The following is a 22,060-nucleotide window of genomic DNA, read 5'->3' as shown; positions in this document are numbered from 1 at the left end:
ACAACCAAAAACCCCTTTTAATTCTGGCCTTCCAGATTAGCCCAGCACCTCTGCAAATCTGTTGCTGCGTGTAGAGGCTGCTGTCAACAAAGAAACACACATTACAATAAAAGAAAAGGACAAACTTTCCTGGTAAGAGAAGCGGGGTTTACCACCGGGGACAGGGTCGGCATCGATTTGTTTGAAACGCGTTTGGGGCTGGGACTAGCCCCAAAGACATTAGCAGCAAATTAAAGACATTCCACAGTGAAACCCCGGGGCGACCAAAACGCTGAGACAGATTTGGGGTAAAACTAGGAAAAAGATAAGAGAAGGCGGCGTGACACCTGCGGCCGCGAAAGCGAGCGCGGGCATTCACGAACGCACGGGGGGGAGACACGCGTTTCCCGTCCGCCCACGTCGGGCACCACGAGTCGGAGCACGGGGAAGACAAGCCCCCAGCGCAGACGCGCCAGCCACGGGGGCAGAGACCATCCCCACGCCGCCAGCGAGAAGGGCCACACGCTAACGTGGCGGCCGCTCTCCCGCCACAGGAGCCCCCGCCCCGCCCACACGGGCGGGACCGCGGGCAGAGACTACCACTCCCAGCTCCGCGCGCGTACGCGCACCGGGCCGCCGCAGCGGGATGGCGCGCAAGGCATCGCGGGACTTGTAGTTTCGCCCCCCCCCCGCCTCCCAGCCGCTCTTTGGAGGCGGGGAAGATAGTTCTATGTAAATGACCAGCCCGGGCCCGGCAGGCTTCTCTTCCCTTCCTTTCCCTACCCCCACCTCCTCCTCCTGCGAGAGTTTGAAAATTCCCGCGGAGCCGGCGCCGAGGCCGGAACACTCGCGAGAACTCAGCTCTCGGCGCCGCGATCTCCTTTCCGTCCGCTGCCCTCCCCTCCGCGCCCCGCCCCGCCCCGCCCCACCCCTCCCGGGGTTATAAGGCTCGGTCGGTGCGCCCGGGGTAATGCTTAGAGCAGGGCCGGAGCCGGCGGGCCGCGGGAAGCAGAGTCGCGGGGAGGAGGACCCGGAACCGCGGCGCGGGCGGCGGCGGCGGCGGCGTCTCCGATCTGCGGGCCGGCCTGCAGCCGGCGGAGGCGCCCCCGGGGCTGTGCGTCTGCGGCGGCCGGCGAGGTCGCGGGCGGAGGCTGGAGGGGCGGCGGCGGCGGCGGCGGCGTGCGCGCCCTGCCTTCGGCGGCCGTGTCTCCTGGGAGATGCTGTGACGGACCCGCGCGGGAGGAGCTCGCGCGCGGCCTCGCGGCGCCTGCACTCGGCGGCCGGGCTATTGGGCCGCCCGCCCTGCGCAGGTAGGGGAAGGGCGGGGGGGCCGGGCCGGCGCGCGAGGGCGGGTCCGCGCGGCCTGGGCCTCAGGGCCGCGGGCCTCCCCGCGCGGGGCCGGGGCCGGGGCGGGGGCGGGCGCGGGGGCGGGGGGGCGGGGAGCCGGGCTGGCGGGGCAGGGCGGACGGGCGGGCGCGGTTGGCTGGGGGTGGGGGGGCGGCGCGCCCCGGGAGCCCCCGGGGCAGCGGGTTACATAACCACCGAGCGGCGGCACATGGCGGCGGAGCGGCGTTGCGGGGTCCACCTTCCGCGCCGGGCCCGCGGCGTGCCCTGGGCGGTGGAGACCTTGGCCGGCCTGGCCCCGGGCGAGCCCTCCGGGCCTCGGGGCGGCTTGCTGGTCGCCGTGTGCTCCGCATGCTCCTGGGCCTGGCTCGGGTAGGTGGGCGCCGCGGGAGGGGCCGAGCTGGGGCTCGGGCTCGGGCTCGGGCTGGGGCGGTGCGGCGAGCGGCGAGCGGCCGGCTGGCCTTGGAGCGGCTGCGGTTCGCCGTCCCGCTCCCCCAGCCGCCCCCACCCCAAACTCGAGGACGATTACTCTGGTTACTAGTTGACACCGGGCTGGGGGGTGGGGGGTGGGGGTGGGGGTGGTTTGTTCGCAGCGCCCCCGAAGTCCATGCGGGGTCCCCACTCGCGGTTACGCCCTTTCACATCGGCCGTTTGAGAAGTGTTTGGAAGAACCTGGGCCCTTGAGGAGGAAACCTAGGCCTCTTGGAAACTCCAAACTTCGCTTTATTCTCGAAATATCCTAAAGAGCCGGTAGTTCTGACCGACGGGGTCAGAGGCCAGGGGATGACAAGCCCGCGCGTCCAGTTAATGCTGGAGGGATGCTCCAGGGAAGGCTGCGTACGTTCTCGCCAAACTGTAATTATTGATCGTGTTTTTCAGTAACCTGCTGCCAAGGTGTCACCAGTTCTCAAAACAACTCAGATGATTTGAAAAAATTTTTAGAACACTGTTCTATAGCAGTGTGGAAATAGACACATCTTGATTTAAGAGGAAACAGAACATTGTTTCTTTCTCTCCTGACCGTGAGAATTTTCAGCGCCTCCTAATCTTTCTTCAGGACGAAGCCTGACTTTGCTAGGCTAGGTCAGCAGTCTCCGCAGTGCCTGTTCTGCTGTCCAGGCTCTACTACTCACAGATTTATGCTTCACCTGTTCCAGAATCCTCCCCATTCCTCGTCCCATTTTCTTGAAGATGTGCTTTCGTGTTCCTTTGCATGTGACCTTCAGCCTGGAGCGCCATCCCTGCTTTATTCAAGTTCTGAAATTTCAAATTCTCTGCCATGTTTTCTAGTCATTCTTTCATTTTCCTTTATCCCCCATCGTGTATACCACATTTGTACCATGTACTGTCAGATATTCTAGGGTTGATTATGTATCTCCTTCTAGAAGGTAAACTCTGAGGTCAGGAAGTGGGTCATCTTTGTGCCCTTGCGTTCCTGCACAGCACAGTGATGTTTTAAAAGTACTTGGAGATTAATAAAAGTTTGAATTAGGTTTGAAAGAGCAGCTACTGAAAGGCTGGAGGTTTTTGAGTCCACTGGCAGCTTACAGATACATTATAATTCTGTCTTTTGAGAGTCCCAGAAGAAGTAAAAATGCATACAAAATGTTCTGTAGAAATGTTTATTCAATATATGTTACAATATAATTATTGAACCTCTAGGTGAGGTTTTATTTGCCTGTGGTGGCATTCAGCTGTTTCAAGGATATGTGTATTTCCCACAACTGATTTGTGGCATTCTGTGTTATAAAATTTTTCCTAGTAATTTCGTGAATTTTGTTTCATTTCTTAGTACTGAGACAATATATATTTATTTTATTTATTTAATATTTTATTTATTCATGAGAGACACAGAGAGGCAGAGATAACAGGCAGAGAGAGAAGCAGGCCCCATGCAGGGAGCCCAATGTGGGACTTAATACCGGGTCTCGAGGATCATGCCCTGGGCAGAAGGCAGATGCTCAATTGCTGAGCCACCCAGGCGTCCCAAGACAATATATATTTAAAAATAAGTTGGACCTCATACTGATCAGTGGTGATATCTTTCTTTCTTCTTCTTCTTCTTCTTCTTTTTTTTTTTTTTAGATTATTTATGTATTTTACAGAGGGGGCACAAGCAGGGAGTAGTGGCAGAGAGAGAGAGGGAGAAGCGGACTTCCCATTGAGCAGGGAATCTTGATTCCCGGCTCAATCCATCCCAGGACCCTGGCTGAGCTGAAGGCAGACTGAGCCACCCCGAAAAATCGACTTTATTTTTTAGAGTCATTTTAGGTTCAGAGCAGAGCTGAGTGGTAGGTACAGAGAGCTCTAGTATATACACTTTCCTCGCTCCCACTCATGAATAGCCTCCCCCCCCCCCATTATCAACATCCCCCACTAGAGTAGAACGTTTGTTACAATAGTTGAACCCACATGGGCACATTGTTATCACCGAAATCCATAGTTTGCATTAGGGTTCACTCTTGGTGTATATTCCATGGGTTTGGACAGATGTATAGTGATACGTATCTACTATTACAGTATCATTCAGAGTATTTCCAGTGTCCTAGAAATCCTCTGTCCTGCCTAGTCATCCCTCCACCACTGCTAACCCCTGGCAACTATTGATCTTTTTACTGTCTGTGTAGTTTTGCCTTTTCCGGAATGTCACATAGTTGGAATCATGCAGTATGTAGCCTATTCAGATTGGCTTTTTTCATTTAATAATAATTTTTCTAATTCCTCCATGTTCTTTCATGGCTTGATAGTTCATTTCTTCTGTAAAGCTTTTTTTTTTTTTTTTTTTTTTAATTTTAAGTACTCTCTATGCCCAGTGTCATGTCAAGACCCAGAGATCAAGAGTTACCTGCTCTACCTACTGAGTCAGCCAGGTGCCCCTTGCTCATTTCTTTTTAGCAGTACATTGTCTAGATGTTCTACCTTTTATTTAGCTGTTCACCTACAGAAGGACATGTCAATTGTTTACAAGTTTCAACAGTTAGGAGGAAAAGCTCTGATGACATCTGTGTGCAGTTTTTTTGTGTGTGGATGCAAGTTTCCAACTCCTTTGAGTAAATAACTAAGAAGTAGGATTGTTGGATCATATGGTGAGAATATGTTTGGTTCTGAAAGAAACTGCCAAACTATCTTCCACAGTGGCCGTACCATTTTGGATCCCCACCAGTGAAGGCGAGTTCCTGTTGCTCCACATCCTCACCAGCATTTGGTGGTGTCAGTGTTCCGGATTTTGGCCATTCTAAAAGGTGTGCAGTGGTGTCTCATTGCTTTGATATGAATTTCTGTGTTGATATATGAAATGGAGCTTCTTATGTGCTTGTTATCTGTGTATCTTATTTAGTAAGTGTTTGCTAAGGTCTCTGGCCATTTTTTAATTGGGTTGTTTTCTTGCTGGATTTTAAGAATATTGAGTTTTTAAAAATTGATCTTATTTGTTTAACGTGTCTATTTCTGTTTCCTGCTAGTATCTTTGCTGTCCGAATTTACTGTGTTTTAGATCTATTACTTGCAAGGCATTGTGATTCTCTGGAATTCACAGGGACAAGATACGATTTTTGCCTTAAGGAATTCATATTATAGGGGGGAATTACAGGCAAACACAAGGAACAAGTTTCAAAAATAATATTTATGATTGCTAACCTAAAGGTGGAAAGGAGTGAGCTCAGAGATAAGATTAAATGGGAAAGAATGGGTCTACCCAGATTGCCCTGGGAAGTTAGTCTTTGATGGATGGGATTTTGGCAGATAGACATGGAAGGGGGATAAGCATAAAAGAATGAATGTCCTAGGCAATAGCAAACTGATGATGGTTTTGGAGGACAGTACTGTAAAGATAGTCTGGAGATGCCAGATTTGTGGAGGACCTTCTTCATTGCCCATGGCTGAGGATGTTGGTTTTTATGAGCAGTAGGGAATCATTGAAGGGTTTTCAGAAGGGAGTGACATAATCTATCTTTATCAAGCTTTATCTGCTTTATCAAGAAGATGAACAAATTTTTTATTTCATTGGCAGCTAGCACAGTGTCCTGCTCTGCCTACCTAGACTTTGAGAAGGAATTGAAACTTTCAGAGGTTGCAGTTGCTGACCTGTCATAAAGGCTGGAACTCTACTTAATATTGTACAATACTGAGCATAGCTGTTTAATGTATATCTGTGAACATACACGTCTATATGAGATGTTGTAATAGTATAATTTTTAAAAGTTCTTTTTGATGTGCTTAAAATGTTAAAATTCATACTGTAAATTTGTGATTTGAAAGGTCTTGAAGCCAATTTTTGCCCTATTGATTCAAAGGCTAATGTGGGGATTTGAAAAAGTTTCTTTCATTCTCTGAACACTTTTTTGAATTCTTTTGTGCCAGGCACCATGATAAGCTAAGAAAGAGTTGGAGAGCTAGGTATTCACATTTTCTTAGAAGCTTAGATGTGACGTGAAGACAAAGTATAGAAGTTCAACATTACGTGTACTAGTTAGTGGTAGAACCTGGACTTAAAGCCATTTTAACTCAAAGTTCGTGTCTTTTCTAGTACTCTGGATGGAACCTGCGGTTATTGTTTTGTTTGACTTCTTGTTTCTCAGATACTAAGTGCTTTGAGAAATTATTTTTCCTCTTGAAACAGGCATCAGTGTTATGGAAGTTAGAGAAACACTGCTCTAATTCTGGTGGAACTAAAGGGTAAATTCCTTTAGTTATGTAGAAACTGAGTCTAAACTTGCAGGACCAAGAAGTGAATTATAATTGTTATCCTAATCCTAAGAAACAATTGAATAAAGAGGGAAGTGGGGGAGATGAAGATAGAGGAGCACTTAGGAGGAATCTATGGTTTCAGCATTTCCAGTATTTTACATCCAGTAAAATACATCCAGTATTTTAGCATACAATAAGCATTTAGTATTGGTTGAATGAATTAAGAAATAGACTCAGTTGAAAAACTGATTATCCACTGAATGTGGGAAGTTAAACAGGATCACTAAGGAAATTAGCAGCCTCAAAGATTCAATGTTTTAGAGTCTTTAATTTCTAAATGTCTAAGGATAGCACTAAACGTTATAATATTAACCTTTTGTGGAAATACCTGGCCACAGGACAGATCTTGGTACCTGGTGACAGGACAGTGTACTTGTGGTTGCTATATTGGGTGTGCTTGGATGCATGGTATTGAAGTGGCTGCAAACCATCTTGTTACCGGCCTGAGGTGGAAGGCATCAGCTAGAGCAGAAGTGGCATCTCCAAAGTGGAGCTTTGGAGATGTATGGCTGCACCCTGGATGTACCTGTACAGAAGTCTATCTGTGTTATAGACTTGTGACTGGGCCTAGCAGAGAGAAGTTCATGGATCAACTTAGGACAAGTACTTTTACAGAAAAGTTGGGCTGCAAGTGTGCTTGAGAACCAGATAGTGAGCTCCCGCCCCGGCCAAGCAAGCATATACCACATCTGCTGACTATTGAGTGTTGCAAAGCTTCAGCTCCAGTGGAAATAGCATCGGGTCTCTTAACAAGCAGAGCAGAGCACACCTAGTTAAAACTCGCCACACTCTGGCCAAGGTCCAAACAGTGCCCACTGCAGGCAAGGAGAAACTCTGCAGAGGACTGACTTGAGGGAACGAGCAGCCAAAACACCAGCAGCACAGTACATACAGGACACACCAGGACACTTCCTGAAGTGTCAGTCCCTAGATGGTATATGACTTCTTCTTAATAAAGTCATTACTCTCAGGAGCAGGAAACAGAGGAGCTTTCTTAACACACTGAAGACAGAGGCTTAGACAGAATGCCAAGATGGAGGAATTCGTCCACCAAAAAAGAAGAAAAGGTCGTGGCCAGGGAGCTGTTGAAGCAGATAGAAGTAATATGCCTGAGCCAGAATTTAAAGGAACATTCATAAGGATACTATTTGGGCTTAAGAGAGGCATAGAAGACACCAGGAAGTCCCTCACTATAGAAATAAAAGACCTAAAAACTAGTCAGGCTGAAATGAAATGCTATAACTGAGATTCAAACCTGATTGGATATGATGACAAAGATGGAAGAAACAGAGGAACGAATAAGTGACATAGAAGATAAAATTATGAAAAATAATGAAGCTGAAAAGAACAGAGAAAGAAAAACATTGGATCATGAAGATAGACATAGGGAACTCAGTGACTCCATAAAGCATGATAACATTCATATCATAGGAGTCTCAGAAGAAGAGGAGAGGGCAGAGGGGGGCAGAAGGTTTATTGAGAAAATTATATCTGAAAACTTTGCTAATTCGGGGAAGGAAACAGACCTCCAAATCCAGGAGGAAAAGAGAAGTCGTATCAAAATCAATGAAACTGCTTTCGCAGTTTGGCACACCAATGCCAAAACACATTGTAGTTAAATTTGCAAAATATAAAGAAAAAGTCCTGAAAGCAGCAAGGGGAAAAAAGTCCCTAATTTAATAAGGGAAGATCTACAAAATTGGCAGTAGATCTAATCAGAGAAACTTGGCAGGCCAGAAGAGAGGGGCACGATATGTTCAAGGTGCTGAATGAGAAAAATAGGCAGCCAAGAATACTCTATCCAGCAAGACTGTCTTTCAGAACAGGAGCAGAGATAGAGTTTCCCAGATGAAAAACTAAAGAAGTTTGTGACCACGAAACCAGCTCTACAAGAAATATTGAAGGGGATTCTTTGAGAAAGAAGGACCAAAAGCACCAAAGACTAGAAAGGAACAGAAAATGTCCAGTTACAGATTAAGAAGTAATACAATGGCACTAAATTTACATCTGTCAATACTTACTCTGAATGTAAATGGGCTAAATCCTCCAATCAAAGGACATAGGGTCTCAGAATGGAGTAAAAAAACATCTATATGCTGCCTATAAGAGATTCATCTTAGACCTAAAGACACCTGCAGATTGAAAGCAAGTATGGAGAACCATTTATCATTGCTAATGGACATCAAAAGAAAGCTAAAGTAGCTATCCTTTTATCAGTCTTTTAAACTAAAGACTGTAACAAGAGGTGAAGAAGAGCACCATATCATAATAAAGGGGTCTATCCAGCAAGAAGAACTAACAATTATAAATCTTTATGCCCCCAACTTGGGAGCACCCAGATATTTAAGACAAGTCTTAACAAACATAAAGGAACTCAGTGATAAAAATGCAATAATGGTAGGGGTCTTTAATGCCCCACTTACAGCAATCTAAGCAGAAAATCAAGGAAATAGTGGTTGTGAATGACACACTGGACTAGATGGACCTAACTGATCTATTAAGAACATTTCATCCTAAAGGAGCAGAATATGCTTTCTTTTCAAGCGCACATGGGGCATTCCCCAGAATAGATCACATGCTAGGTTACAAACCAGGCCTCAACAAGTACAAAAGATTGAGATCAGCGGTGCCTGGCTGGCTCAGTCGGTTAAGCATCCGACTTTTGATCTCAGCTTAGGTCTTGATCTCAGGGTTGTGAGATCAAGCCCTGCGCTGGGCATGGAGCCTGCTTAAGATTCTCTCTCTCTCTCTCTCTCTCTCTCTCTCTCTCTCCTTCTGCCCCTACATCCCAACTCCTGCACGCTTTCCCTCTCTCTCTCTTTTTCTTTTTTTAAAAAAGATGATTGAGATCATACCATGGGTATTGTCCATCACAACGCTGTCTTTTTTTTGTTTGTTTGTTTTTGTTTTTTTAAGTAGGCTCCACACCCAACATGGGGTTTAAACTCACGACCCTGAGATCAAGAGTCACACCAACTGAGCCAGCCAGGCGCTCTTCCAGTCACAGCGCTAAGAAACTTGAAGACAATCACAAGAAAAACACTGGAGAGACCACAAATCCGTGGAGGTTAAAGAACATCTTACTAAAGAATGAATGGGTCAACCAGAAATTTAAAGAAGAAATTTTTAAAAAATACCTGGATACAATGTACTTGGAAGCTTTTAACCCCTGAAAGCATAAAAGGGTGCTTTAGCCTATAGTCTACACAGCTCTGGGCTCTGTTTCTGATGGGTTAATGCAATAGATACTCATTTGTTGACTTTATTTTGATGTAAGGTAACAGAAGAGTAATAAAAATTACCCACTGGTAAATTCAGGATTAAATTGTTACAAAAATTCTACTTCCTTTTATTTTATTTTAGGAGATTCTACCCCCAACATGGGGCTAGAACCCCAGGATGAAGAGTTGCATGTTCTACTGGCTGAGACAGCCAGGCGCTCATACTTCCTTTTATTTTAGATTAGTGGTGGATTTATATAAATTTTACCTTTTAAGGTTTTCCTCACATTAGGCTGTTCTTTTACAATTTAAAGTTTTTGGAATTTATATTTGGAATTTAGTGATTACGTCAAATGACTCTGTGCACCCTCTGACATCATGATTCTTGTCCCTTGAGTTTTCTTTTTGAGTTGATTGTGTACCCCCTGCTCTGAAAGTTTTAATTTTCATATCAATTTTCACCTTCAACATCCTCTTTTGGGGTTAGCCACTGAAGCAGTTTTTTTCCTCAAAAAGCAGTGTTATATGCTGTGCTTCTCAGAATGGTGGGACCAGTGATACAGAGATGAGACAGGGTGCCCGAAACCATAGGACAGACATGGCATCAATTTTACCTGAAGATTTAAAAGTCTGGTTAATGCCCAGAACATAAAAGTTGCTTCATAGATTATAGCCTCCTCTCCCTCACCACTCTTTGGGGTAGGGGGTTGCCTTCAGATCTTTTATCCATGTATAATTTCCCATTTCTGTATCATACTGAGGAGGAGCTTTTATGGTTTTTTGTGTTTTGTTTTGTTTTCCTGCCCAGCAGGGATGGCTAAATTATCTCAGGATATTATTAAAAATTTATTTTTCAAATGGTATAATTTTCACAGCAATTTGAAATGTCATTTTTGTTGTAAGTGGAATAGTTCAGTCTCTGGTCTCTTGGCTTTCATTCATTTATTATTCTATGTTGATTTTTTTTTTTTTAAGCTTCTCCAAGAACCAGCTTTTGATTTCACCGTTTTGTTTTTTTTTTTTTAACTAAGATTTTTCTGTTTTATTAACTTCAGCTTTTATTCCCTCCTTCTGGTGCTTCTGGGTTTGATTTGTTCCTTTTCTAGTTTCTTAAGTTGGAAGCTTAGGTTACTGATAGGAGATCTTATAGACATTTAGTGTTATGAATTTCCCTATAAGCATTGCTTTAGGCTGCATCACAAATTTTAGTATGTCATATTTTCATTTTCATTCAGTTCAAAATACCCTTCTTCCTGAAGGAATTTCTTTAACATTCCCTTAGTCCATATCTGCTGGTGACCATCTTTTTAACTCTCATATGTCTGAAATGTCTTTGTTTTGCCTTCATTTTTAAGGGATATTTTCACTGGGTCTAGAATTTAGGTTGACAGCCTTTTTTTTTTTTTTTCCTTTCCAAACTTAAAATACATTGTTCACCAGTTTGACTTGCATAATTTTCCATGAGAAGTCTCTTGGTCATTCTTGTTCCTCTTGGCAGTGTGATACTTTTATGATTTTCTCTTTGTCCCTTGACTATATGTATTTTGATGGCATTTCTTCAGTTTCTTGTGCTTGAGATTTATTGACCCCCTAAATGGTTTAGTTTCATCAAATTTGGCCATTAGTTTTTAAATATTTCTGTCCTCCGGGATCCCTGGGTGGCTCAGCGGTTTAGCGCCTGCCTTTGGCCCAGGGCACGATCCTGGAGTCCCAGGATCGAGTCCCATGTCAGGCTTCCAGCATGGAGCCTGCTTCTCCCTCCTCCTGTGTCTCTGCCTCTCTCTCTCTCTCTGTGTGTGTCCTATTAATTTAAAAAAATTAATATTTCTGTCCTCTTTTTTTGGAGATTGCGTTTTTTTTTTTTTTTTTTTGAGATTGCGGTTTTATATTGGGGCACTTGATATGGTGCCATAACTCATTGATGATCTGTTCTTTTCCTTTCTGCCCCAGTCTTTTTTCTCTTTGTGCTTCATTTTAGACTGTTTCTACTGTGGATGTTTAAGCCCAGTGGTGCTTTCTGTGTCTATGAATCCCATTTAGTATTTCTCACTTCTAGATGTTTGATGTGGCCTTTTTTTTTTTTTTTTTTTTTGGTCTTAACATGCTTATGCTTTCCCCTATTATCTTGGACATAGGGATTATACCTAAACTAATTCACTTAATGTTCTCATCTACTAATTCTAACTTCTGTGTCATTTCTAGGTCTGTTTCTGTTGGTTGGGTTTTTTTTTATTATTATTATGGGGCATATATATTTTGCTTCTTTTGCATGCCTGACAATTTTTGATTGGATGCCAATGCACTGTGAATTTCACTTTCATATTCTTGAGCCTCCTTCTGGGGTGCAGCTAAGTCATTTGGAAACAGTTTTATTCTTTAGAAGCTTTTTCGGATGAACCAGAATGGCCTTTAGACAGAGTTAATTTTTCCCCCCACTGCTGAAGCAGTCAATACCTTTCTGAGTACTCAACTGAGTGCCTCATGTATTATGAGGGTTTTTTGTTTTGTTTTCCCATTCTGGAGCTACTCCTGGCCTCGTGTGAGCTTTGGGGATTGTTTCTCCTGTGACTCATTCCTTGGCCTCTGGTAGTTTCCTTCCACCCTTACATGGATCATAGGAAGGTTCAGGGGACCCCACTGTGGATACCTGGAGCTCTTTTTGTATTTCAGACCTCTGTCTGATCTCTATTGTACCTGACGCCTTCTATCATCCTTTAAAACGCCCTTTAAGGGAGAGTTTATTTGTGGTAAACTCTGTTTTTGTTTTTTCTAAAAAGGTATTTCACATTTAAGGATAATTTCAGTGATATGTAATTATGTGTTGACAGCTATTTTTGCGTAGAATTTTGAGATATTCCAGACTTCTGGCTTCTGCTGTTGTCAAAAAGGCATTTTTACTTATTCTACCTAGGGATTAACTGGTCTTTCTGATTTCTGAGAATTTGTGTGTCTACAAATCTAGGAAATATCTTAGAATATTGCTCCTTCTTTACTATTTAGTATTATGCTTTGAGAGATTCTGAGTAAACATGTAAGATCTTCTCCCTTTCTTACCTATACATTTTTTTTAAGATTTTATTTTTAAGTAATCTCTAAACCCATCATGAGGCTTGAACTCACAACCCTGAGATTAAGAGTCTGATGCTCCACTGACTGAGTCAGCCAGGCGCCCCTCTTCTCTTGCTATAACTTTCAAATACTTAAATTTCTTTGTCTCTCTGTCCTACATTCTGAAAAAGTTTTGAGGCTAGTATGCTATATTACTATAGTATGCTATATTACTTTTTTTTTTTTTTTTAGTTTGTTTTTGTTGACTTTAGGTACAAGAGAACTGTTTGTTGAGTGGAGGCCAAAGAATATTTGTAAGTTATAAAGAATCACAATGCAGTGAATACCTACCTGTTTTCTCACCAACAAGTTTTGTATGCCTCTCTGTTCCAGCCCCTTTCCCTCCTCTCCAAGTAACTACTATTACAATTTTCATGTTTGTTTCCTTGTTTCATTCAAGTTTTGCTATAAATGTTTATATTCTTAGATATTATTTTGCTTAGTTTTTATAGCCTTTTAAACTTTATATAAATGTAATCATTCTGCAGGGTTTTTTTGCTCCTTTTATTGTTTATTATTATATCCTGACATTTGTCCATACTGTTCCATGTGCTGTAATTCTTACTATTCATTGAGGGTTTTTTCTTGTTGAGTTCTAAATTTTACTTAATTTTTCATTATGCAAGTTCTGCTATTTTTTCAAATCTACTTGACCATTTTAAGGTTTCTTCCTCATTAGCAATTTAGATCTTTATTATTATTATTGTTTTTTACCATGTAAAACATATTTTCTGTTCTCTGGTAATTTTCAATATCTGAAAACTTTGATAAATTGATTCTGCTGTCTGTTGATCATAGTATCCTTGCTATAATAGTTTGTTATTTTGACTGTGAGTCATTTTCTTTGGCATTTCATCTTTGAGAACCCTTTGAGGTTCCAGAGAATATTTACTGGTGTCTGTGGGTTGTGTGGAGCATTACGAACCTGAGAATAATTTATAAAAAATTCTTCCCTGAGTGTTTTCAGATAACATAACTTGAATTCTGGCTACCAGTTTGTATGAAGGGAAATTTTCTGACTAGGCATGGTCAAAATGGGCAGCATTATTGCTCCTATCCTGCACAGTGTGTGCTTCTCTCACTGATTTTTATGCTGATGGTATAGCCTTATGGAGTTCAATGGGGTGGGGAGGAGACTCTTAGCTTGCCTTGGCTCTCTTAGTCCTTAGCTTTATCTCCTGCCTCTCTGCATCTCAAGAGTCTCAAAACAAAATCAGAGTCCCCACACTAGATTTAATAACCAACCCTTGAGGCCCAAGCCAGCTAGAGTCTCCCAAAATTCCTATGGTCTTCACATTTGGCTTTACCAACTCATTCAAAAAGAATTTTAACCATCATTTTTGGTTGTTTACAATAGATGGGTCATTCCAGGAATCTAATCTTATGTATATTGGAAGTAAAAGATAAATTTCTATTTTTCTTCTTCTGTCTAGTTAAAGACATGTCCCAGACTCAATTCCTGAGGTTACTGTGTATTTGGACATTTTTATGGACTTTCTCCCCTTTTACTGTAGGAGTAATTTTTCCAGAATGGCTGTTTTTCCTGTTTATGTGTGAAGTGTTCTTTGAGATTAGGTCAGGCAGTAAGATTAATTATACCAGTTTTCAAATAATCTAGGGAATCACGTATATCCTTAGAACATCTGGCTTAATAAATCCTCACTCTCCTAAGGCAGTTGGGAAATACTTTCTTAGGAGGGAGTACCTCAGACCCAGAAGCACATAAAATGTGTTTTATGATCAGTTTTTAGATTTAGCTTACTTATTTTTGTGTGGTGGCTTTTTTTTTTCTGGCTAGAGATAATCAAGTATATTATAGTATAAATATATCGTAATAATGTTATCTTTTAAAAATACTTACAGTGAAAGTATGCGAGGCTTAACAGCAAAAGTGACTAGTGGTCTTCTGCCCTTGCCAGAAGTGAGTCTTCAGGCCCTCGAAGATGAAGTAACAGTGGAATCTGTGCTTCATGGAAAGATTGCTGCAGGTATAATAATGTTGCTGAAAATTTACTGATTTGATTGATTTGTAAGATAATAATGAGCATGTATTGTGATTTAATGTGGGAGGAAAAGAAAGCAATACTTGGTTATGGTGGTCTTATATAAATATAAAACCTCTATAGCTACATAAGTAAGAACACTTGTATACTCTAGAATACATTTTCAGTGAATTTTGGCATAGTTATTCATTTTTCTTAATTAAAAATACTGTAGACTTTGTATCTTTTAGTATTGGATATTTATATTTAGAAAGTAAAAATAATACACAGCTGTTTTTTCTTTTTCTTTTTTTTTTTTTAAGAATGTGTGCTTGTATGCACCAGCCTGGGGCGGGGGAGGGAGGGAGGAACAGAGAGAGGGCGGGAAAGAATCTCAAGCAGGCTCCACACCCAGTGCAGAGCCTGATGCAGGGCTCCATCTCACGACCCTGAGGTCATACTGAGCCGAAATCAAGAGTCAGACACTCAACCAACTGAGCCACCCAGGTGCTCCTATTATTTCTTTATAATCAGTAAGTTCTTTGGTGTTGAGTTTGGATTAGAATCTAGTCATTATGAATAGAAAAATCTGATTGTAGGGCCCTAGGTAGTAACAAAATACTCAGAACGTCTTGTTTCTTAATTCTATTCATCTGAACAAGACCTTAATGTATAGTTTGATTATGTAATGCAGCAGTAAACTATACTAGAGTATCCATTAAATTATGGATTTTAGTTTAGTGAGAGATCTTGTAAAAGACTTTTCTGAAAACGAATTTCACACCATCTATCCTAGAAGGTAGACAGCAAAACATGTCATTTAGCTAGTTACAATGCTACCCTGTTGAATGTTAAAAGTAGTAACAGTGCAAGGCACTGTAACAACTTTTCATTGAGGTATTAGACTCCGAATTCTAAGTAGGCCCTTACTGTTTTGTGTAGCTAAGAATCAAATATCCCAGTTATACAGATAGCAAATGGTGAAAGTGGTCTTTGCGCTTTTGGCTTTTGAGGTCTCCATTGTGCCATGCTATTTCCTTAAACTATGTAGCCTCCCTTAGCTGTAACATAGTATGACTAGCTGTGTATTGGATGTACTGGAGACATTACAAATTGAAAAGTTAACCATCTTAGCTGCTCAAGGGAAAATTTGAGTCTGTTCTTGATTATTTCCCTCCCCATATCTATTTTCTGTCAATAAGCAGATCCTTGTAGGCTTCTAAGATGAATCTCTAGTCAATCCACTTCTGTTTATTCATGGTCACTGACCAGGTAGAAGGTATTCTCTTCCTGCTTGGACCCTGTGCTCCCCCTCATTGTCCATTTCCTGGTTAGCAGCTGGAGTAAGTTAAAAATATAAATCAGACTGCTTAAAAACCTCCAGTTATTTACATTGTGTACTTAAAAATCCAGATATGACTAGTAAGGGGTGAAGAAGGGCTTCTGGTATTTATTGTTGTATTAGTTATGTTTTCTAAATTAGAGTTTGAATTTTTCAGGAATAGGATCATGTGTTCCATTTCATGAGCCCCAGAGCACCTGGTTTAATTGTTGAGGTATGACACAGTGAAAGTGTGAATTTTGGAGTTAGACTAGTGATGCGCTTATGGCTCTGGTATTTGTAGCCATACATGCTTTTTTGTTTTTTAAGATTATATTTATTTATTAGAAAGAGCATGATTAGGATAGGTGGCAGAGGGAGAGGGAGAAGCCTGACTCCAGGCTCAATTCCAGGACCCTGAGATCATGACCTGAGCTGAAGGCAGACACTTAACTGACTTAGCCACCCAGGCGCCCTTGTAGCCATACATCACTGAACAAGTTATTTAACTGTATGAAAGTTTAGCTAAAATTATCTTTGTATTGAAGTGTGACAAGGAATAAATGAGATCTGTTTTTTATAGTGTATATGAAGGTACCATGTAGCATGGTACCTTTACTGAGTGGTTACTTTATTATTGAGGTTCTTTAATGCATTTTACTAGTTTGGACCACTCTTTTCTATAAATGCTTAGATTTCACTTTGGAGATAATACATAAAGTTATATATAATGAGCTATGTATTAAGTATGTAAAAGATCTAACTTCTATTTATTTGTGTGGTGTACATACGGTATTAAAATAAGCACAATTTTTTGCCTTCTTTTTTTTTTTTTTTTTTTCCTTTCCTTTAGGGAGAAGAGGACTTGCTTGCCTGGCTTGTGGTCAACATCTTGAGGTAGTACACTCTCTAACAGGAGAGCGGTTGTCTGCATATAGATTCAATGGAGTGAATCAACAGCCTCCTATAATCCTAGCTATGAAGGAATTCTCTTGGCAGAAGAGAGTTGGATTGTTAATTGGATTGGAAGAAGCAGAGGGGAGTGTTCTCTGTCTTTACGACCTTGGTGTATCCAGAGTGGTTAAAGCAGTTGTTCTTCCTGGGAGGGTAGGTATTGTCTAAGATATGTGAACATGCTACTTTTCATACCTGAACCCCTGCTAATTACACAGGTGTGTTCACTTTATAAATGTATAGCTCGGTGACTTTTCACAGTTTACTTTTATGGCATTGTGTTATTTTTCATTAAAAGTTCAAAATAAGTTAAAGATAGCATGTTATCAAAATAATGTTTAAAATAGAACTTTCTTATTCTTGGTTAGAAAATTGCAAAGTAAAGGTAGGTGTTAATGTCAAGTGCTCTAATACTCTTTCAGATGAAAAGTATCGTGAGTCTTATCTTCAGGTGTGTTTTTTGAGGACACTGAAAGTTTGTATTAAAATATTATTATACTCATTAGTATGGCATTTTTTGTTTTTTCGAGACTGTAGCCTTGAAACAACATGGAAAATATGTCTTCAGTGTTTTTTAAGATTTGAATAATACTTAAATAGATTCATTTATAATCACCATTTATTAATTCTAATATATGTATGCTTTCCATATACCAAACATCTTAACCAGTAGTAAGTATAGAAGGACTTTTAATTCAGGTTGTTTCTCCAGCAGGTTTATTCCTGCTCTTCCATTCATGGTAAGAAAAAATTATGTACTTAACGAATATACACACACACATAAATACAAAATGATGTAAGAATAGAATTCTCTCTGTACATAGTGTGGGAAAAAAGTAACAAGTATACTATAATGTAAACAATATACAATATAGACTATATAAGCAATATACAAATAATATATAGCATACAAACAAGAACATATACATGCATATAAATGTATTTTGTGGTCATAGACTAATTTTTAAAGTTAAAAGGGAGGTAAATGTCAAAATACTATATTTTTGCAGTTTGAGGAAGCTGACTCAGGGATATGTAGGGGTCAAAGAGATTTATAGCCTGTACTTTAAAATCTGTACTTGCCAGAGCAGATTTTAAAGGCAGAATTAATTTAGTGGTTTATTGAGTGCTTACTATAGATCAAGCTATGTGCTAAATTTTGGAGATAAGTAGATAAATAGGACTTGGTCCATGCTATTGAAAAAGCTGATAATCTAGGGAGAGAAGACAGGTAATAAGTTTACAGCGTATATATAGTATTTTGATTAACTCAGCAATGAAACATGGAAACACCTGGATAATTTCTACTCAGGAGGTTGGACAGCTTAGGAAGAGAGACCAGCATATAAGAAGTCACAGTATATGGAACATTTGGAAACTGGGCTTATTTGGAATGGCTTTGGAGAGGGGAAGGCAGAGGTGGGGTCTGGAAATACTGAGGATTGAGATAATAAATGGCCCTGTTTGCAGTTAGTGACCTCCTGCCTGAAGTCTGGTAAAGTCATTTTAAGTTTAAAGCAGAACTCTAGTGTAAAAATTTTGTTGGATTGGAGTAGTTTGGGCAGAAAATGGTGGTGAGATGAACCAGGAAAATGACCCTAGAAACGGAGAGGATGGGACAGATTCAGAATATATTCAGGAGGTGACATGGACAGGACCTGTTGATCATTTGGTTAAGAGTAATTGAGAAGGAACAAGAGTTTAGATAAGTTGATTGCTCAGTGCATGGATGATTGATATCACATGGAAGAGGGATTATAGAAGGGAAGGATTGGGAGACTAGTGATAGATACCTTCCATAGAAGTTTAGTTAACTAGTTGTTTTTTTTTGGCTTAGGCACAGTATTCCCTCTTAAATTTGCTTTTTACTGCCTATTTTAAAATTAACTAAGGTATCATTATCAATTAATTCATAGAGTATTTGTACGAGGGCTGCAAACTGAGATAGATTTCTGAACCCCTGTCTTAGGGAATTGGAGAGACTGTGCTCTAGTATTTATAGACATTATTGCATTATTTAGAAAAGGTAGGCAGTCCATGAAATTACAGCTTTCAGAATTAGAAACACTGTAGAATATCTTGTGTACCAATGAAGTATAGACAAAGCCAGATTTTTGTCTGTGGTAATAAATTAAGCCTGAAACAAACTTTACTCATATTAACACATAAGCCATTGATAATAAATTTCCTCTTTACTTTTTAGGACACTCATCAGTATTATAGTAGAAGTCACTACTTACTCACTTATCATATATCATACCTAATTCTTGTGAATTAGGGGAAATAGAAGGAAAGCTGAGTATAAAATACAGATTATTATAATATATGATTATATTATTTTAAATGTACAGACATTTACAATTTGACTTATGAGAGAAAGGGATAAAAACATAACTCCATAATTAGCTACAGTACGATTTTTTTTTTTTTTTTTTTTTAATAATTTAAGTTCTTGGTAAATGTCTGTGATCCAGGCATGGCCAAAGCCTGAAGTCCATTATAAAGAAGGTTAGACCTCTTCAGGCTTTAAGGCATAAACAGGACTTTTATTTTTAAAGAGTAAACAGTAAATTTTTCTTGAATTATTTATTTTTACTCTTCTTTAGGAGAAGAGGCTATCTGATCATGGAGTAGCTGGTTGAGAGCTTTGAAGAGAAAAATCTAGGTTTGAGTTTTACACTTAATGTCTGTGTGACTTGAATAACCCCAGCTAAACTTGCTAAGCTTCAGGGTGGTTTCATCTTTGCATAGATAGAATTATATATGATCCAATATCCAGGGTTATCATGAACATCACAGGAACCAATTAGCACAAGGCCTGGCATATAGTAAGCTTTCAGTAAACATCAGTTATTCCAACTGCATGATTTGTTATGTATTGAAATAATGGTGTCATTTCTATTTTATCTGAAGATTTCATTATGTTATTCAGATTTACAAGTATCAGATGCAAATTTATATTAGAAAATGTTTTAAATCCATGATAACTAATAACCTTTAACCTTAAAATTTGTTGTGTTTTTTAATTCTATTTTCTCACTTTGTATAAGAAAAACAAATGCTATATTCTGCTTTCTAGGTGACAGCAATTGAACCTATAGTTAGTCATGGAGGAGCCAGTGCAAGCACACAGCATTTGCACCCAAGCCTGCGGTGGCTTTTTGGTGTGGCAGCAGTGGTGACTGATATTGGACAGATCCTTCTTATTGACCTGTGTTTGGATGACATGTCATGCAGTCAGAATGAATTAGAGGCATCAGGTAATTGTTTAAAACCCAAAACTGAGCACCTGAATATTCTGGTATAATGGATTTGTTTGATTTTTAAATACTGAAAATTTTTTATATAGAAGCTGTATGTCTTTGTTTCTTTTATTGTCGGGACCTATTATTGTTTTGGGCATTGTGGATACTTTTCACATGAGTTATTCTATTTTATTGACAAGGTGTTCATATATTTAAAGTAAGTCTTGAAAGAGATTTTGATTTCTTTTTTTAGATACACTTGAAAAATAGTTGTTATTAAGTATATGCTAGAAGGGCTGAAGGTATTAGAAAACCTTTATCTTTATTGGACAGTATAAAATTATCCAGTTGTGTAGCATCTAACATAGTGTTTTTGGCATGCTGATTATGTGGTTACAGTAAGATAAGTTAGAAATAAGGTAATGTAATAGGAAATAACACAGTAATCAAAGGTTTTATTTCACAAAATAACATCCCAGGGTCCTGAGATCAAGTCCTACATCAGGCTCCCTGCTCAGTGAGGAGCCTGCTGCTTCTTCCTCTGCCTGTGTCTCTGCCTCTTTCTGTGTGTCTCTCCTGAATAAATACATAGAATCTTTTTTAAAAGTATGCATTATGAAGTTTCAGGAAAGGACCATTTGATCTTGAGGACCTTCTTGATATTTGAAGCAGTCCTGTAGTAGAATATGTTTTTCAGTGGATCAGCTAAGAAACAGATGATCATTATTTTATCCCAATTTATAATGAGCATAACTAATAAAAATTGTTAGTGCGTAGAACTGCTTAAAACTGCAAGTAGTAAAAATTGAATTTAACCAGAAATTTGAGAACCAAATTAGATTTCTGAACAAAATTTTAAATCTGTAAAATATGCCTTGAGAAAATTTGATTTGGCAAAAATTAAGGCCACATGGACACTTAAGGAAAAGAAAAATCCAGTGATAAAAACTGTCTTAAAATTTGTTATGTACAAAGATCTGACTGATTAACCTTGGGTAAAATTTAAATGAAAAGACTTGACTAGCAGAAATAACAACTAAAAATGAACTTAGAGGATATTAGATATGCTTTAACTACTCTTCATAGAAAATTGGTAGAGGAATTAAATAGTTTTGATGGAATTTTATAGAAGATCTTTTTAGTACTACTGACTTGCTTAAGAAATTAGTTTATCTGAGAGACTGCCCCACATTTTGGAATTTTTAGGGTGGTTTTATGTGGTATCGTTTACATTTTGTATTTTCTGCAAATGCAAGTTAGCTTTGATTAGATTCAGATGTGACATTTGGCAAGGGCACTTCCGGCAGTGGTGGACATGGTGTATTGTATCACATCAGGAGGCACATAGTGTCTTATTTCATCTTTAGTGATCAGTGGATTCAGATGATGACACCATGATCCTTCCTTGTTAACATTTCCCATCAACGTCTGTACCAGTGATTCTCAACCAGGGGATCTTTCTTAATGTCTTGGAGACACTTTTGGTTGTTGCTCCTGGAGGGTGATGGTGCTACTGGCATCTAGTAGACAGAGGCCAGGGATGCAGTTGACTATCTTGTGATGCAGAGGGCCATTCCCCTCAGCAAAGATTTATCTGACCCAAAGTGTCAGTAGAGCCAAGGTTGAACCACCCTATTTAAATTAAATGTTTCATCTATCGAGATCGTTACCTAAATCTCTTAATTCATTAGGGGACACAAAAATGATGATTTTAAAATTCTCTTACTCTAAAGAAGAATTTTCTCAGTAACTAAGGCTATTTGCTTACCCTGAAATATAAGCTGTACAGACAGGGCAGGATAAATGCTTATTATTTCTTCAAGTACTCATTTTCAGAGTAAGGAGGTAGTACCCAGTTACTTAAAATGGTTTAGTAAGGTCTTTTGTAGGTGAAGAGGACAGGAATTCAGGAGGCTTTGCATATTTAATGTCTTTCATTCATTTACTTTACTTATTGTTTATTGACGTTCAAAAGAAAGAAAAATTTTAAACTAGTGAGAGCTCCTTCATGTAGTCTGACAGATGCTCCTTAGGCTTCCTAGGTTTCTGGCACAAGATATACTAGGCTTATCCTGCGTATTTTCTGCCCCAGGCCTGGAACTGGCCATTTCTCTAAGGGGAACATTTAGGTTCTTAGTTCTAAATTTGAATAAGGAAACC

General features: G+C 40.1%; 1 protein-coding gene across 7 annotated transcripts in view; it reads left to right on the top strand.

The window, feature by feature from the left end:
- Nucleotides 1-933: 933 nt before the first annotated feature.
- Nucleotides 934-22,060, top strand: part of AHCTF1 (AT-hook containing transcription factor 1) — a 77,646-nt gene continuing 56,519 nt past the window's right edge. For 2 of the 7 annotated variants that reach the window (XM_055324275.1, XM_055324274.1), the window contains exons 1-4: nt 934-1,289; nt 14,318-14,386; nt 16,555-16,808; nt 19,735-19,915. In XM_055324275.1, coding sequence (XP_055180250.1) covers nt 950-1,289; nt 14,318-14,386; nt 16,555-16,808; nt 19,735-19,915 — 844 coding nt within the window. In that variant the 5' untranslated portion in view covers nt 934-949. Of the gene's footprint in view, nt 1,290-1,911; nt 2,161-4,458; nt 4,566-8,991; nt 9,137-14,261; nt 14,387-16,554; nt 16,809-19,734; nt 19,916-22,060 lie in introns of those variants that run through there. The other 5 variants (XM_055324278.1, XM_055324276.1, XM_055324280.1 and 2 more) reach the window with 5 other exon arrangements.

Source organism: Nyctereutes procyonoides, unplaced genomic scaffold, assembly GCF_905146905.1.
Source record: "Nyctereutes procyonoides isolate TBG_1078 unplaced genomic scaffold, NYPRO_anot_genome, whole genome shotgun sequence".
NCBI lineage: Eukaryota > Metazoa > Chordata > Mammalia > Carnivora > Canidae > Nyctereutes > Nyctereutes procyonoides.
Note: the sequence above shows the minus strand (reverse complement) of the source record. Positions and strands in the feature narration are given on the sequence as shown.